Source organism: Chenopodium album, chromosome 9, assembly GCF_948465745.1.
Source record: "Chenopodium album chromosome 9, dcCheAlbu1.1, whole genome shotgun sequence".
Lineage (NCBI taxonomy): Eukaryota > Viridiplantae > Streptophyta > Magnoliopsida > Caryophyllales > Amaranthaceae > Chenopodium > Chenopodium album.
In genome coordinates this window covers 9159193-9172995 of record NC_137842.1, presented here as the reverse complement: position 1 = coordinate 9172995, position 13803 = coordinate 9159193, and the positions used below count along the sequence as shown (strand labels likewise).

Sequence of the window (13803 nt, the reverse complement as noted above, 5' to 3'; positions counted from 1 at the left end):
CGGTTCAAACGGTTTTGGGTTGAAAGCGGTTTCGGGTTAGAAACAGTTCGGTTCGGTTTGATTTCAGTTCGGTTTAGAACTGGTTCGGTTCATTAACGGGTTCGGTTCTTATACGTTGTAACGTTATTCGGATCGGTTCGGTTTCGGGTTCATTCACATACAGTTCGGATCGGTTTTCGGTTTCAAAAAAACGGTTTTTAATCGGTTCGGTTCTCATTTGGGTCGGTTGATTTCGGGCAGTTAAACGGTTTCGGTTTGAAATTTGACAGCACTACTCACTAGTCACTACACACTACATTTTTTAATAATTAGTTGATCATTTTATTTTTAGTATCATAATCGTCAAACCAATCTAATTCTTCAATTGTAAAATTATAAAAGGTGGTTATTAATAAAAGGAAATTGCTATAAGCATTAAATATACTCTTGAAAATTGTTTAAATTTAAAAAATCATGACAAAAACAAACTAATTACACTGATTATGCGTGTTTTTGTCATAAATTTTTAATTTTATACAATTTTCAAAAGTGTTTTGCTTATATATAGCCCGTATGCATCACTCTTAATAAAATATACGTTAAGCTGATTCAAACAAGATCTCACTTAACTATGAGTTATTGTAGCTATAAATCACAGAAGCTGGTCAAAGTATAGTTTATGAATAGTGTAAAAGTCAAATGATGTCAACTAAAAAAGCGGAGGAGGTATAATGAATTAATAACATGTGTTTTAAGAAAAAAAAAAGTAGTGACATAGAAGGATAAATTTATTTTTTTTAAAAAAAACTTCATTACAGTAAAAGTCGTTTGGTTGGGGTTAATAATCTAAGGGAAAGGGAATGAGCAAGCTTAATTCCTTTTATTGTGGTTTGTTTGTCACTTTTTATCATTCCCTTTACCCACTTTTATTTTTCAGTTTACCCAAATCTATTTTACATTGATTCCCCACCCCTAGCATCAGTGGCGTATCCAGGAATTCCGAACTGTGGATTCGGAATTATAAAAAAAATGATGTTCATATATTAACTAAATATTCAATACATAAGTTCATTTTTTTTTATAATTACAAATGGATGGATTTTCACTACTAGAAATAGGCTAAATAGCGACGGATCGCTTCCGACGGACCTATTTTTCCGTCACAACATTCAAAAATTCCGACGGAATTTTTTCTGTAGCAAGTTTTCGACGGATTTCAATTTTTTCAACGAATTTTCCGTCGTAATATTTCCGACGGAAAATTTTTCCGTCGTAATTTTCTTTTTCCTACGGAATATTTCGTCGAAAATAGGTTTGCGACGGAATATTCCGTCGGAAAAAGGAATTACGACGGAAATTATAAGCCTTTTTTAAAAAATTACCCAAATTGATTTAACCTAAAAAAACGAAGGGGAAAGGACGTTGCAACGGACAGAAGAAAGAGAAGGAGAGAGAAAGAGAGAGGGAAAGAGAAAAAGGGGACCACACACCGCCGCCGTCTGTCACGCTTCCGGCGCCGTTCGTCACCCATTCGCCGTCGACGAAGACCAAAACGCCGCAGAGAATGTAATAGAGAAAGAGGACGAAAAGGAGAAAGAGAAAGAGGACGAGAAGGAGTAAGAGAAAGACAACGACGGTCGAAGGGGCGGCTTGTTTTCCGTCGAGCCTCTGTTGACGCTGCTTGTTGTTGCCGGCGCCGCGTCTAGGTAATTTGTTTTCGTTTTTTGTTTTCTTTTTTTTTTTTTTCGTTTTTTTTAATGACATTCAAATATGACTTGATTCCTTGACCACCACAACCGCAGCCCCCGGCCTTCGGCCTCCTCCCTTCCCTCCCCGTGGCTGAAGCAGTATAGGAAGACAGTTTTCATCTCTTTCTGGTAAGTTGTCCTTTCCCCAATTTTTTTTTTAATTTTTTTTAATAATAAACCCTTATTTATTTAATTTAATTATTTTTTTTTAATATTTTGTATGTAGGATTTGTACAATTAGATGGTTTAATTGTCAAAAAGAAGTGCAGATCTAAAGGTTAGTCACATTACAAACCCTAATATAATGTATGTATGTTAGTTTGGTTTGGTTTTGTTTAACATAACTTAGTTTAGTTAAGTTTATTCTAATATAATGTGTTTTAGTTTAGTTTAGTTACTTTTTTTTTTGTAAGTATGTTAGTTTAGTTTAGTTTAGTTTACTTTTTTGTAAGTATGTTAGTTTACTTTAGTTTATTTTAATATAATGTGGTTTAATTTAGTTTAGTTTTACTAAAGTATATTAGATTAGTTTAATATTATGAAACTTAAGTTACGTTTTGTTCGTTTTGTTTAATATGATGTATGTTAGATTACTTTAGTTCATTATAATCTAGTTTAGTTTAGTTTTGTTTAGTTTAATATAATGTTTCTTACTTAAGTTTAATTTTTTATAATGCATGTTACTAGATTTAATATTATGATATGTTAGTTTAGTTTGGTTTTGTTTGGTTTGATTTGTTTATATTAATGTTATGGTTTTATGATATGTTTGTTTATGTTAAGTTTAATTATGATATATTTGTATAATTTTTTGTATGTTAGTTTAGTTTTAATATCTTTAAATAAATCATTTGCATAATCATATGCCTAAATACCCGTTCAAGGCATACACATTAGGAGTATGTCTTGAATAGTCCCCGGTTGGGACTGTCCTTGTACGTTTAATCTCACTTAGGTGGTGAATGTATTCCTTTTTTTTAATTCTAAGGAAGATCCTTGCTTGTCATTTCTCTACAATGTTCTCTAGGTACATATATAGGTGTTTCTAATCGCCTATATCGTGTACTTAGAGAACTGTAGGGAAATGTTGCCGGATTTTCCATAGAATTGAAATCCTGGCATACATTCACTAGTGAGATTGGACGTCCAAGGATGGGTTAGGTTGGAGTGATAAGGACCCTTGGAAATCATTTCTCTTCTCATTTGCATTTCCATAACACTTTGATCTGTAATGAATATATATTGTGCTTTGTGACTAATGTGATTAATGGCATATGTGTTAGTTGTGTAGAACTTGTAATCATAAAACGAAAAGAACGTAGCTGGATGTACGAAAGGAAGGTTGGGAATTCTATTAATCCTGAGTTCTTAAAGGGGGTAGATGAATTCCTTAAATATGTGGAAGATCATCCCGAGAGTAGCAACCCGAATGAAGTTAGGTGTCCATGTTTTAAACGCAAAAACAAACGTCTTTGGGATGCAGATACGGTTAAACTTCATTTGTATCGCAGTGGTTTTTTACCTAATTACTATGAGTGGATGTGTCATGGGGAAGGGTTTCCAGGAACTCGTAGAAGGCAGTCAAATGAATATCGTGAAATGGTTTTGGATGCATTTGGTCAGTCTCAAGATCAAGGGCATTCTGAAGAGGTGGTTGTTTCATTAGAGGAGGAGCCTAATGCACAAGCCAAGCCATTTTTTGTTTTGTTAAGGGCTTCTGAACAACCGTTATACGAAGGGAGTTCATTGTCTGTGTTAGAGATGGCTTCTAGAATCACTAGCCTAAAGTGCGAGTATAATTTGCCGCACAAATGTGTTGATGGATTTGCTTCTTTGGTTAATGAAGCGATTCCTAACAACAACCACATGGCCGAGATATTCTATGAGGTCAAGAAAATTGTTAAGGGGTTAGAGCTGCCCCATGAAAAGATTCATGCATGCCCGAAAGGATGTATGTTTTTTTGGAAAGATGATGCTCAATTATCTACATGTAAGGTGTGTGGTAGCGACCGATACAAGAAGACTTCTAAAGGTAGCTTAGTGCCTTTGAATGTTCTATTTTATTTCCGTATCACACCTAGGTTGCAAAGGCTTTTTGCAACTAAAAACATTTCCGAGGAAATGACATGGCATGCTAAAAATCCTCGAGTTCAAGGCACAATGGCACACCCTAGCGATAGTGAAGCGTGGAAACACCTTGATAGTTGCTTTCCTGAGTTTGCCTCTGAACCTCGTAATGTTCGACTTGGCCTATGTACGGATGGATTTGCTCCACATGGTCAGTTTGGGGGACAATATTCTTGTTGGCCTGTCATTTTGACCCCTTATAACTTGCCTCCGTTAATGTGTATGAAAAGACAGTTCATGTTTCTTTCGTTACTCGTTCCTGGTCCTAAAAACCCTAAGGGCAACTTGGATGTTTACATGCAACCGCTCATACACGAGTTGAAACAGTTGTGGGAAGTTGGGGAAAATACTTACGATATTTCGAGAAAAAAGAATTTCAATCTTCGAGCAGCCATCCTATAGACCGTTAGTGACTTCCCGGCTTATGGTATGTTATCTGGTTGGACCACAGCTGGTAAGAAGGCTTGTCCATATTGCATGGAGTAAAGCAAAGCATTTTGGCTCGAACATGGCGGTAAGGTTTCTTGGTTTGATTGCCATCGTCAATTCCTTCTGACAAATCATCCTTTTCGAAATAGTAAAAATGCATTTTGTAAAAACAAAGTCGAAAAAGGTTCACCACCTCACATCATGTCAGGAGAGGAACTCTAGGAATGTGTGAAAAACCTCCCGAAAGCAACAGATGGCCCCGAGGCACTGAAACGTCTCAAGAATGCAAAAAAAGGGTGGTTCAAGCAAATCACTCTATGGGACCTTCCATATTGGAAACATCTGCTTGTTCGTCACAACTTAGATGCCATTCACGTTGAAAAGAACTTTTTTGATCAGTTGATTCACACTATAATGGACGTGAAAAAGCTATCTTGTGACACGCCATCAGCTCGGAATGACATTGCCAAATACTGTAAACGGCCCAGCTACATCTTCAAGAGGATGATAGAGGAAAAGAATTCATGCCAAAGGCTCCATTTGCTCTTGACAAGGCTCAGAGAAAGGTTTTGTGTGAGTGGGTCAAACAGCTGCGGTTTCCTGATGGTTACGCTTCAAATTTGAGCAGATGCGTTGATTTGCAATCAGGTAAGTTACATGGAATGAAAAGCCATGATTGTCACGTGTTCATGGAGAGGTTGTTGCCCAGTGCTTTGAGAGAATTGCTCCCTACCCATATATGGAATGCAATTACAAAGATAAGCCAATTCTTTCGCGATTTATGTTGCTACACAATTATAGTTAGCGACATGGAGCGATTGGAAATAATTACAGGTTCCTCAATCACCTGAAACGAAAAATTGGTAATAAGGCTCGTGTTGAAGGTTCCATATGCAACGCTTATCTCACTGAAGAGATATCAAACTTCTGCTCCAATTATTTCCAGCCCTCAGTTGACACAAAAACACGAGATCTAGGTCGAAATGTGAATGCTGATATGGAATCCACGGTCGACAACGATGAAATCCCTGAGCTGTTCACGGTGGATAAGGGTCGTGTGTCAAATTTGGGTAAAACTCGGTATTTAGATGACAAGGAACTCGAACGTGCTCATTTGTTCGTTTTAAGAAATACCGGCATTCTTGGTGAATACGAAAGGTATATATGTTTAGGATAAACTTTTGAAAAACCCTTAAATTTAATATAATTGCTGCAATGATTAACCATGTGTCATTAATCTATTAGGCAGTTTGAGGACTACATTCTTAGTACTCGAACTTATTTGGGTCGAGAAGATGTCATGGAGAAATGCGAAAGTGAATTCCCTGATTGGTTTCATCACAAGGTGATAATACTTTTCGAACATTACATATCGATTAACTTGTGATAATACAATATATTTCATTTTAATTAGCGTGACATTTGTATTCGTAACGGTTATTGGTGAGAGAACAGAAACCAAGTTCCGATGTGTTGCGAGCATTGTCTATGAGGCCTTTCAAGAGTGTTCGAACTTGGAACCAAATATTTGTCGGTGGCTTTAATTTTCACACACAGTCCTATGGCAAACACAAATCTACGATGAATTATGGGGTGTGTGTCTCAAGTGAGGACGGTGGAGAGTACTTTGGCATTTTAAACGACATAATTGAACTTGTCTACACCGGTCCCGAAAAAGAGTACAAGACTATTTTGTTTAGTTGTAATTGGATGGATTGTGGTAAAGGAATGAACATTCATGAACAATACAAGCTTGTCAAAGTAAATCATACTAAGAAATATCCCAAGTATGATCCATTTGTCTTATCTTACCAAGTGTCTCAAGTGTATTATGCATCTTACCCTAGCCTTAAACGTGATCGGGTTCAATGGTGGGCTGTATTTAGAACTCAATCAAGGTCGGTGATTGATGCTCCGGTGGATTTAGAGTTTTTGCAGGGTCCTTCACCACAAGTAAATGCAACGCTTTGTCCACCAACTGACATTCCAGACTATGAACTTGATAGTGATGATGATGATGACGATGGCTCTGTTATCTCAAGTGATGATGAAGAAAAAGAAAGCATTGACTCCAGTGATAGTGACGAAGAAGAGGACATCGATGTATTTTTAGATGACACTAGTGATAGTAATAATGATAGTGGTAATGAAGAGGAGAATGTGTAGTTACTCCTTTAACTATTGTCTTCGAATGTTTAGTTTTTAATGACTACTCGGACTTGTAATATTGCATTATAGTTTTGGTCTCATTTTATTTTTTAATGTCATATGGATCTAATTTATGAAATTACAATGTGCGATCATGGTACTAACAATTTTTTCAGGTGGTCATCATGGGAGGAGGAAATAAAGGAGAATCGTCCAAGAGGAGAAAGACTAAGGGGAAATCACAGGTTGTACGTGATGACGAGGATGAGTCAATGGAGGAAGAGGAGGCACATGATTTGGGGGCCTCTTAAGAAATCATCAATCGGAGACAAATTCATAGGCATGTATAGGGGCAACAGGAGCAACAGGAACAGGAGCTACAGGACCTGCAACCTAATGACTTGCTGGAGTTGGACCCTTCCACACTTTGGTGCGTATGTATTTGTAATGAAATATCCTTAAATTCGTATTAATTTTGATAAAGTGAATTTTTATTTTTTTTATTATCTACTTACATGAATGTCTATCCTTTATTATAGGTTTGATGATAAGCCGGTGAAGAATGTACTCTCCGACACGCTAACCGACTACTATGTTGAGCCTTGGAAGAATTATGGAGAGGTTGATGAAGATTCGAGAGAGCACTTTTGGAACTTGTTCAGCGTATGATAACTTTAACCTAACATAATACATGTTTTATAAAGTATATTGATGGAGTTGAATTTTGTAATAATAAAGACATTTTCTTGATTTGCAGAAAAAATTCAAGTGGGCACCTGAGTTAAACGACCATGTGAAGGACACTTTCGAATTCAAGTTTGCAAATGCCTACGTGACACGTTCTACCACATCACAAAGAGGTTGAATGGTGGCAGACCAAAATGGATTAATAAGGATGTCCACGAACGCATGATGCGAATTGTTGCCATTGATCCAGATTATAAGAGGCGGTCGGAACAAAACAAGAAGAACCGAAGAGGCGAATCCATGGAAAATGTCGTTGAACCGACCTACTTTTAAGGTTCAATGTCAGCTGTACAGCATGCTAAAAGGATGGTAAGGTTCCTAAAATATGTCTACTAACAATTAAGTCATTTGTGTATTAATGAGTTTTTGTGGGCTAACATGTTTTCATTGATATTCTGCATGTATATATAAAGGCTGCACAAAACCAAGGCCAATTACCAAATGCCCATGATCTTTTCTTGAAGACACAGTTCAAGGAAGTGCCTGGAAAAGGTCAAGTGGCTGCCAACACCAAAGCAAAAAGGATTGCGGTAAAAACTTATTATATGACTTGATATATGGCAAATTAGCAAAGTAGAACTCATTATATGCAAATTTGGATGATTTTGGATGAGTAAGGGTCGATAACTGACATATGTGCTTATTTCTCTTAATTTCTATCCTTAGGCACCTAAAAGTATGTGATATTGGAATGTTAGAAGAAAGAACAAGTCCATTTGATTGAAAACATAGAAAATAGGCATGGTTTTAGCCATATAGGCCAAATTTGGATGATTTTGGATGAGTAAGGGTCGATAATTGACATATGTGCTTATTTCTCTTAATTTCTATCCTTAGGCACCTAAAAGTATGTGATATTGGAATGTAAGAAGAAGGAACGAGTCCATTTGATTGAAAACATAGAAAATAGGCATGGTTTTAGCCATATGGGCCAAATTTGGATGATTTTGGATGAGTAAGGGTCGATAATTGACATATGTGCTTATTTATCTTAATTTCTATCCTTAGGAACCTAAAAGTATGTGATATTGGAATGTTAGAAGAAAGAACGAGTCCATTTGATTGAAAACATAGAAAATAGGCATGGTTTTAGCCATATAGGCCAAATTTAGATGATTTTGGATGAGTAAGGGTCGATAATTGACATATGTGCTTATTTTTCTTAATTTCTATCCATAGGCTCCTAAAAGTAATTGAATTTGGAATGATAGAGGAAAGAACAAGTCCATTTGATTGAAACATAGAAAATAGTTATGGTTTAAGCCATATAGGCCAAATTTGGATGATTTTGGATGAGTAAGGGTCGATAATTGACATATGTGCTTATTTATTTTAATTTCTATCCTTAGGCACCTAAAATTATGTGATATTGGAATGTTAGAAGAAAGAACGAGTCCATTTGATTGAAAACATAGAAAATAGGCACGGTTTTAGCCATATAGGCCAAATTTGGATGATTTTGGATGAGTAAGGGTCGATAATTGACATATGTGCTTATTTTTCTTAATTTCTACCCATAGGCTCCTAAAAGTAATTGAATTTGGAATTCTAGAAGAAAGAATGAGTCCATTTGATTGAAAACATAGAAAATAGGCATGGTTTAAGCCATATAGGCCAAATTTGGATGATTTTGGATGAGTAAGGGTCGATAATTGACATATGTGCTTATTTTTCTTAATTTTTATCCATAGGCTCCTAAAAGTAATTGAATTTGGAATGCTAGAAGAAAGAACGAGTCCATTTGATTGAAAACATAGAAAATAGGCATGGTTTAAGCCATATAGGCCAAATTTGCTTGCGTTTGGATGAATAAGGGTCGTAAAGTGACTTTTGTGCTTATTTTTCTTAATCATATAGGCCAAATATGCAACTGAATAATCAAGAATAAGAAACCTTACCTTATATTGTTGGTTGTTTTTTGAACAATTTTTTTTATTATCTTCAATATTTTGTAGGAGACCTACCAGAAGAAGCTCGAAGAAACAAGGAGTCAGGGGATTCAGAAGAGTCCCAATGAGTTGTACTGGGAGACGGTGGGTGGGCGCAATAAGAAGGGTCGTGTGAAGGGACTTGGCCAAAGTGCAGAGCTCTACTATGGCAACCGGTTGGGTCGAGCTTCCCGTTCTTCATAGCAATACACGCCGTCTGTCATTTCTCAGATGCAAGACCAGATGGAACACAGGGTGCAAGCTCTCCAAACTCAAATGGAAGCCGAGATGCAAAGGCGAATTGACTCCCGAATGGCTGAAATAGAGAGGAGATATAAGGAGAGTATGGATGAGATGATGGGTCGAGCTTCCCGTTCTTCATAACAATACACGCCGTCTGTCATTTCTCAGATGCAAGACCAGATGGAACACAGGGTGCAAGCTCTCCAAACTCAAATGGAAGCCGAGATGCAAAGGCGAATTTACTCCCGAATGGCTGAAATAGAGAGGAGATACAAGGAGAGTATGGATGAGATGATAAGTCGTTTCACCAACAACGACTCATGTTCCACCATTCATCCTCAGCATTGAGACCCAAGGGACGACCCGGGTAGTGGTGGAGCAGGTCAGGGTACCCAGGCGATTGCTTAGCTTAGCTTAAGTCTAGCAAATATCTACTCTAACATAGCTTTTGTTTGGTATAGATACCAAAATACTATCTTTTGTACTAGAACATAATTACTATATTTATATGTAAATAAATATAATTTCGTAGGTCGGTAATTAATTTTTTTAAAACAACAATTTTAGGTTTTGAAATGCTTTTTTTTTTGTCTATTTATTATAAACAAAATTCAGGTTTGGAAATGCATTTTTTTACAGAAATTTATGGCGGGCTGGAACTAAAAATTCCGACGGAAAAATCCGTCGCAAACTATAATTTACGACGGAATTTTCTGTCAGAAAATATAATTTACGACAGAATTTTCTGTCGGAAAAATATAATTTTCGACGGAATTTTCTGTCGGAAAATATAATTTCCGACGGAATTTTCTGTCGGAAAATATAATTTCCGACGGAATTTTCTGTCAATATAATTTCCGACGGAAAATTTCCTCGCAAACTATATTTTCCGACGGAATTTTCTGTCGCAAATTATAATTTACGACGGATCATCAGTTAGGGCCAATTTCAAGTCCGACGAAGTTATTTCTGTCGTAAATTCCGTCGAAAGGAAGGTTTACGACGGAAATTCCGTCGGAATATGATTAATTTCCTACAAAGGGTTTTTCGACGACCGGTTCCGACGGAATTCCGTCGGAACCCTTCTTTCCGACGGATATGGCATAAGTTCCGACGAACTTTTTCTGTCGCAATTTTGCTGTTTTCTTGTAGTGTTTACAAACAAAAAAAAAAAAACAAACTACAAAAGCATTTTTCGAGTTTTCATAGTTTGAAAGCGTGCTAGTACATTACTACTTCTATAAATCTATATTTCTATTGCAAAAAATCAATATTACACGTAAAAATAAAAAATCTCAAGTCCCCAATAAACACAAATTTAACAATGTAAACTTCTTCTAATTATCAATTAAAAGACTAAGTAAAAATTTAAAATTCTAAGTTTCTACAATTCAATTTGTCAACAATTCAAGTATTCAACAATATATCAAAACCAATTAAACAAATCAGTATGTAATTAAACTAATTATCACTAATTTTAATAAAATTAACCATTAAATAAAGATTTAAGAAGTAAGAGGAGTAGAGGATTAAGAGGTCTCACAAACTCACGAAGAACGGAAGAACTCGAAAAAAATTTACAAAAAAAAAAAAAAATAAAAACATAAAATGAGATTAACCATTAAATAAAGATTTAATAATTAAGAGGAGTAGAGGAATAAGAGGTCTCACAAACTCACGAAGAATGGAAGAACTCGAAAAAAAATATAAAAAAACAAAACATAAAATGAGGGTAGCAGGAATCGAACCCAAGACCTAAGGAGGAGGTTCAATGCTCTAACAATCACTCCCTTACCAATGTGCTAGGCTTTGACATTTGATTATTTATCTCACATAAATTAGTTTTAACCTTTTTTTTTCTTTTTTTTTTTTAAAAAAAAATTAAAACTTATAATTTTTTCCCGAAAAATCTGTGGGTTTAATGAACCCCCCTAGATCCGCCCCTGCCTAGCATTTTCCATCCCCTTTTCTTAGCCACCACACCACCACCGCCCTCTTACCTACCCACGTACACTACCGGAAAATCATGCCATCGCACTGCGGCTCTTCCTTAACCCTTCGCCGCACCTCCCTTGCCTGTTGCCGAATAGGGTTATAAGGGTGGGGGAAGGCATGACCAACAATTTTACGGGGGTCGGGAGGATTTTTTAGGGATTTTTTGGGTTGTGGAGAGGTTTACAGGGGATGGAGATCTTTGCGGGCGGCGGCAAGGATCAGGGGAGGAGCTGCGAGCGACGGTGAGGGTCAGGGGAGGTGCGGCGAGTGGTGATTTGGCTGGGTGGTGGCTTGAAAAGTTAGGAAGTAAAGGAAAAAGGTGGTTGTGGGTGGTGATATGGTGATGGAATTGGTGGCTTGTTTCCTTTGGTTTTTCAAAACAAACAACATATAGCAAATGCAAGGTTTTTCATTCCATTCTTTTTTTTCCCTTTGTTAATTCTAGTCCGTTTAACTCGTGCAAACCAAACGCCCCCTAAGATCATTCGGAGTAGCCTTTGATTTATGTACTACTATATGAATATTTTATTAGATTTGCTTTAATTTATACTTTCATAATATCAAATTTACCTAATGTTTACTTATTGATAATTATTTTGACAGGCTTAAAAATAATTTAAAATACTCCTTCCATGTTTTAATAAGTGTTACACTTCTTGTAGGGAATAATTTCAAGCGTTAATCCCCTAGCTTGAACCCCACTGTGATAATACACTAAAGTACGGTGGTGTCCAAAAGGGAAGAAGATAGAGCAAAAGAATCGCCAACAAGTTTTAGGAACTTGTAAACCGTTCACAGGGTGAAGGTCACACCCCTTAAAGATCCAAGAGATCGTCATCTCCATAAGGTCTTGAACCAAATAAGGGTTCGGGGATGAAGGTACAAATCCAACCTAAAAGAGATTGAACCTGCCCTAATAATAGGCCTCTACTTTATTCTGATCGTATTCATGTGCGCTTTCTGACTAACATGCAATCATTAGGATTAACCCTAAACCTGTTTATCTATGTTGGTTGAATATTAATGCACAAATAAAACTATTATTGGTGATCACTTGAATTATAATCATATTAACCCTAAACAAGATTATTAATATCTTATTAAGCGTGATTACAAGTACAAATTCCCTTTAAACATGCATAAAAGGCGTGATCAAGCAATAACAATATATATCAAGCAACATAATAAATCATGATAAAATTATAATCATAATAATCATGTTAAAGCATAATAATAGCAAGATCCTAGGCATGATACTAACAAGATTAATAACAAACCCTAGCATGTCACTAAGCAATAAAAATCAAAGCTTTAGCCCTAACATGATACTAACATGAATAAATATTAGGAAGAAAATAAAAGGCATCATACTTTTAATCATACTTGATATTAAAGTTACCCTAGACGTGATACTAGGAATCAAAATAACAACTTAAGCATGAACTCTATATCATAACATCAATAAAAACCATTAAAGTACTTACTTTGATGCCTCGTATCTCTTTCTAATAACAAAATACACACGTTAGTAACTTCAAGGAAAATAATAATCAAACAATTAAATTAATTTAAATAATGGAAAGATAGATTAGGGACCAAACCCTCAGAAATTAAACCTTTCACGTCTAGGGCGAAGGCAACTTCGAATATGGCTAGGTGTTTCTAGATCTTGTGAATGCGGAATTTTGTATGTAAAAAGCTAGTTTAGAAAAGAGAGAGAGAGAGATGGTAGATTGTAGATGAATGTAGATGAAAACTGGTTAAACCTGGTTATCAAAAACGGAGTTTTTAATACGTTATTTATAGAGAAAATCAGCCAAAAAGATAAAATATCAAAACAGAGTTTGGCGCATAAAAAAATTGAGCCAGCGCCAACGCTGGCTATTGGTGCCAGGCGCCAATGCTGGCGCTAGGCGCCAAGCGTGGTGCCAGGCGCTACAGCTGGCGTTTGGCGCTGATTAAAAAATTCACGCGTTTTCTAAAATCAGATAAAAATTGCCGTACAGGAAGATAAAATCGTATTTTTCCTCAAAAATGCTCTTTGATTTTAATTAAAACTCTGAAAAGTCAACAAAAGTCAATTTATCAATGCTAATTGAATTAGGAATGAAAAGAACCTTCTCGAAGAATTTAGAAGACTAAAACCATTCCTAATTGCATTAGGAATGATAAATCATATTAGGCCCTCCCCTATATCATTGAGCCGCATATAAGGCTCAAACCGGGCCTAGTTTAGTAAATTGGCCATAACTTCCTCAATATTTATCGGAATTGGGCTCATAATATATCGTTGGAAAGCTCTTGTCAAGCCTCATCCAACTACACTACTATTAGACCCATATCAGTGACCAACCAAACTGGATTGGCTGTTTTCTTAAAATAAGTTTTTCAAAAACAGAGAGAAGAGAAAAGAAACTAAAACTATCCGCAACACTAGACTTTCCACACTTTCACTTCAT

At 36.2% G+C, this 13803-nt stretch overlaps 1 protein-coding gene across 1 annotated transcript; it reads left to right on the top strand.

Annotated features, from left to right (window-relative positions):
• Positions 1–6648: 6648 nt before the first annotated feature.
• On the top strand, positions 6649–9549 carry LOC145559526 (uncharacterized). The gene is made up of 5 exons (XM_081620938.1): positions 6649–6861; positions 6971–7094; positions 7189–7487; positions 7592–7708; positions 9134–9549. Exons 3-5 carry the CDS (start codon positions 7458–7460, stop codon positions 9308–9310), a joined length of 324 nt encoding a protein of 107 aa, XP_081477064.1. The 5' UTR covers positions 6649–6861; positions 6971–7094; positions 7189–7457; the 3' UTR covers positions 9311–9549.
• The last annotated feature ends 4254 nt before the right edge of the window (positions 9550–13803 follow it).

Excerpts from the sequence above, each read along its gene's own strand:
- LOC145559526 (XM_081620938.1), top strand. The coding sequence starts at position 7,458 with ATGTCAGCTGTACAGCATGCTAAAAGGATG. Across the intron at positions 7,488-7,591 it reads TACAGCATGCTAAAAGGATG|GCTGCACAAAACCAAGGCCA; the intron begins GTAAGGTTCCTA and ends GTATATATAAAG. Across the intron at positions 7,709-9,133 it reads CCAAAGCAAAAAGGATTGCG|GAGACCTACCAGAAGAAGCT; the intron begins GTAAAAACTTAT and ends AATATTTTGTAG.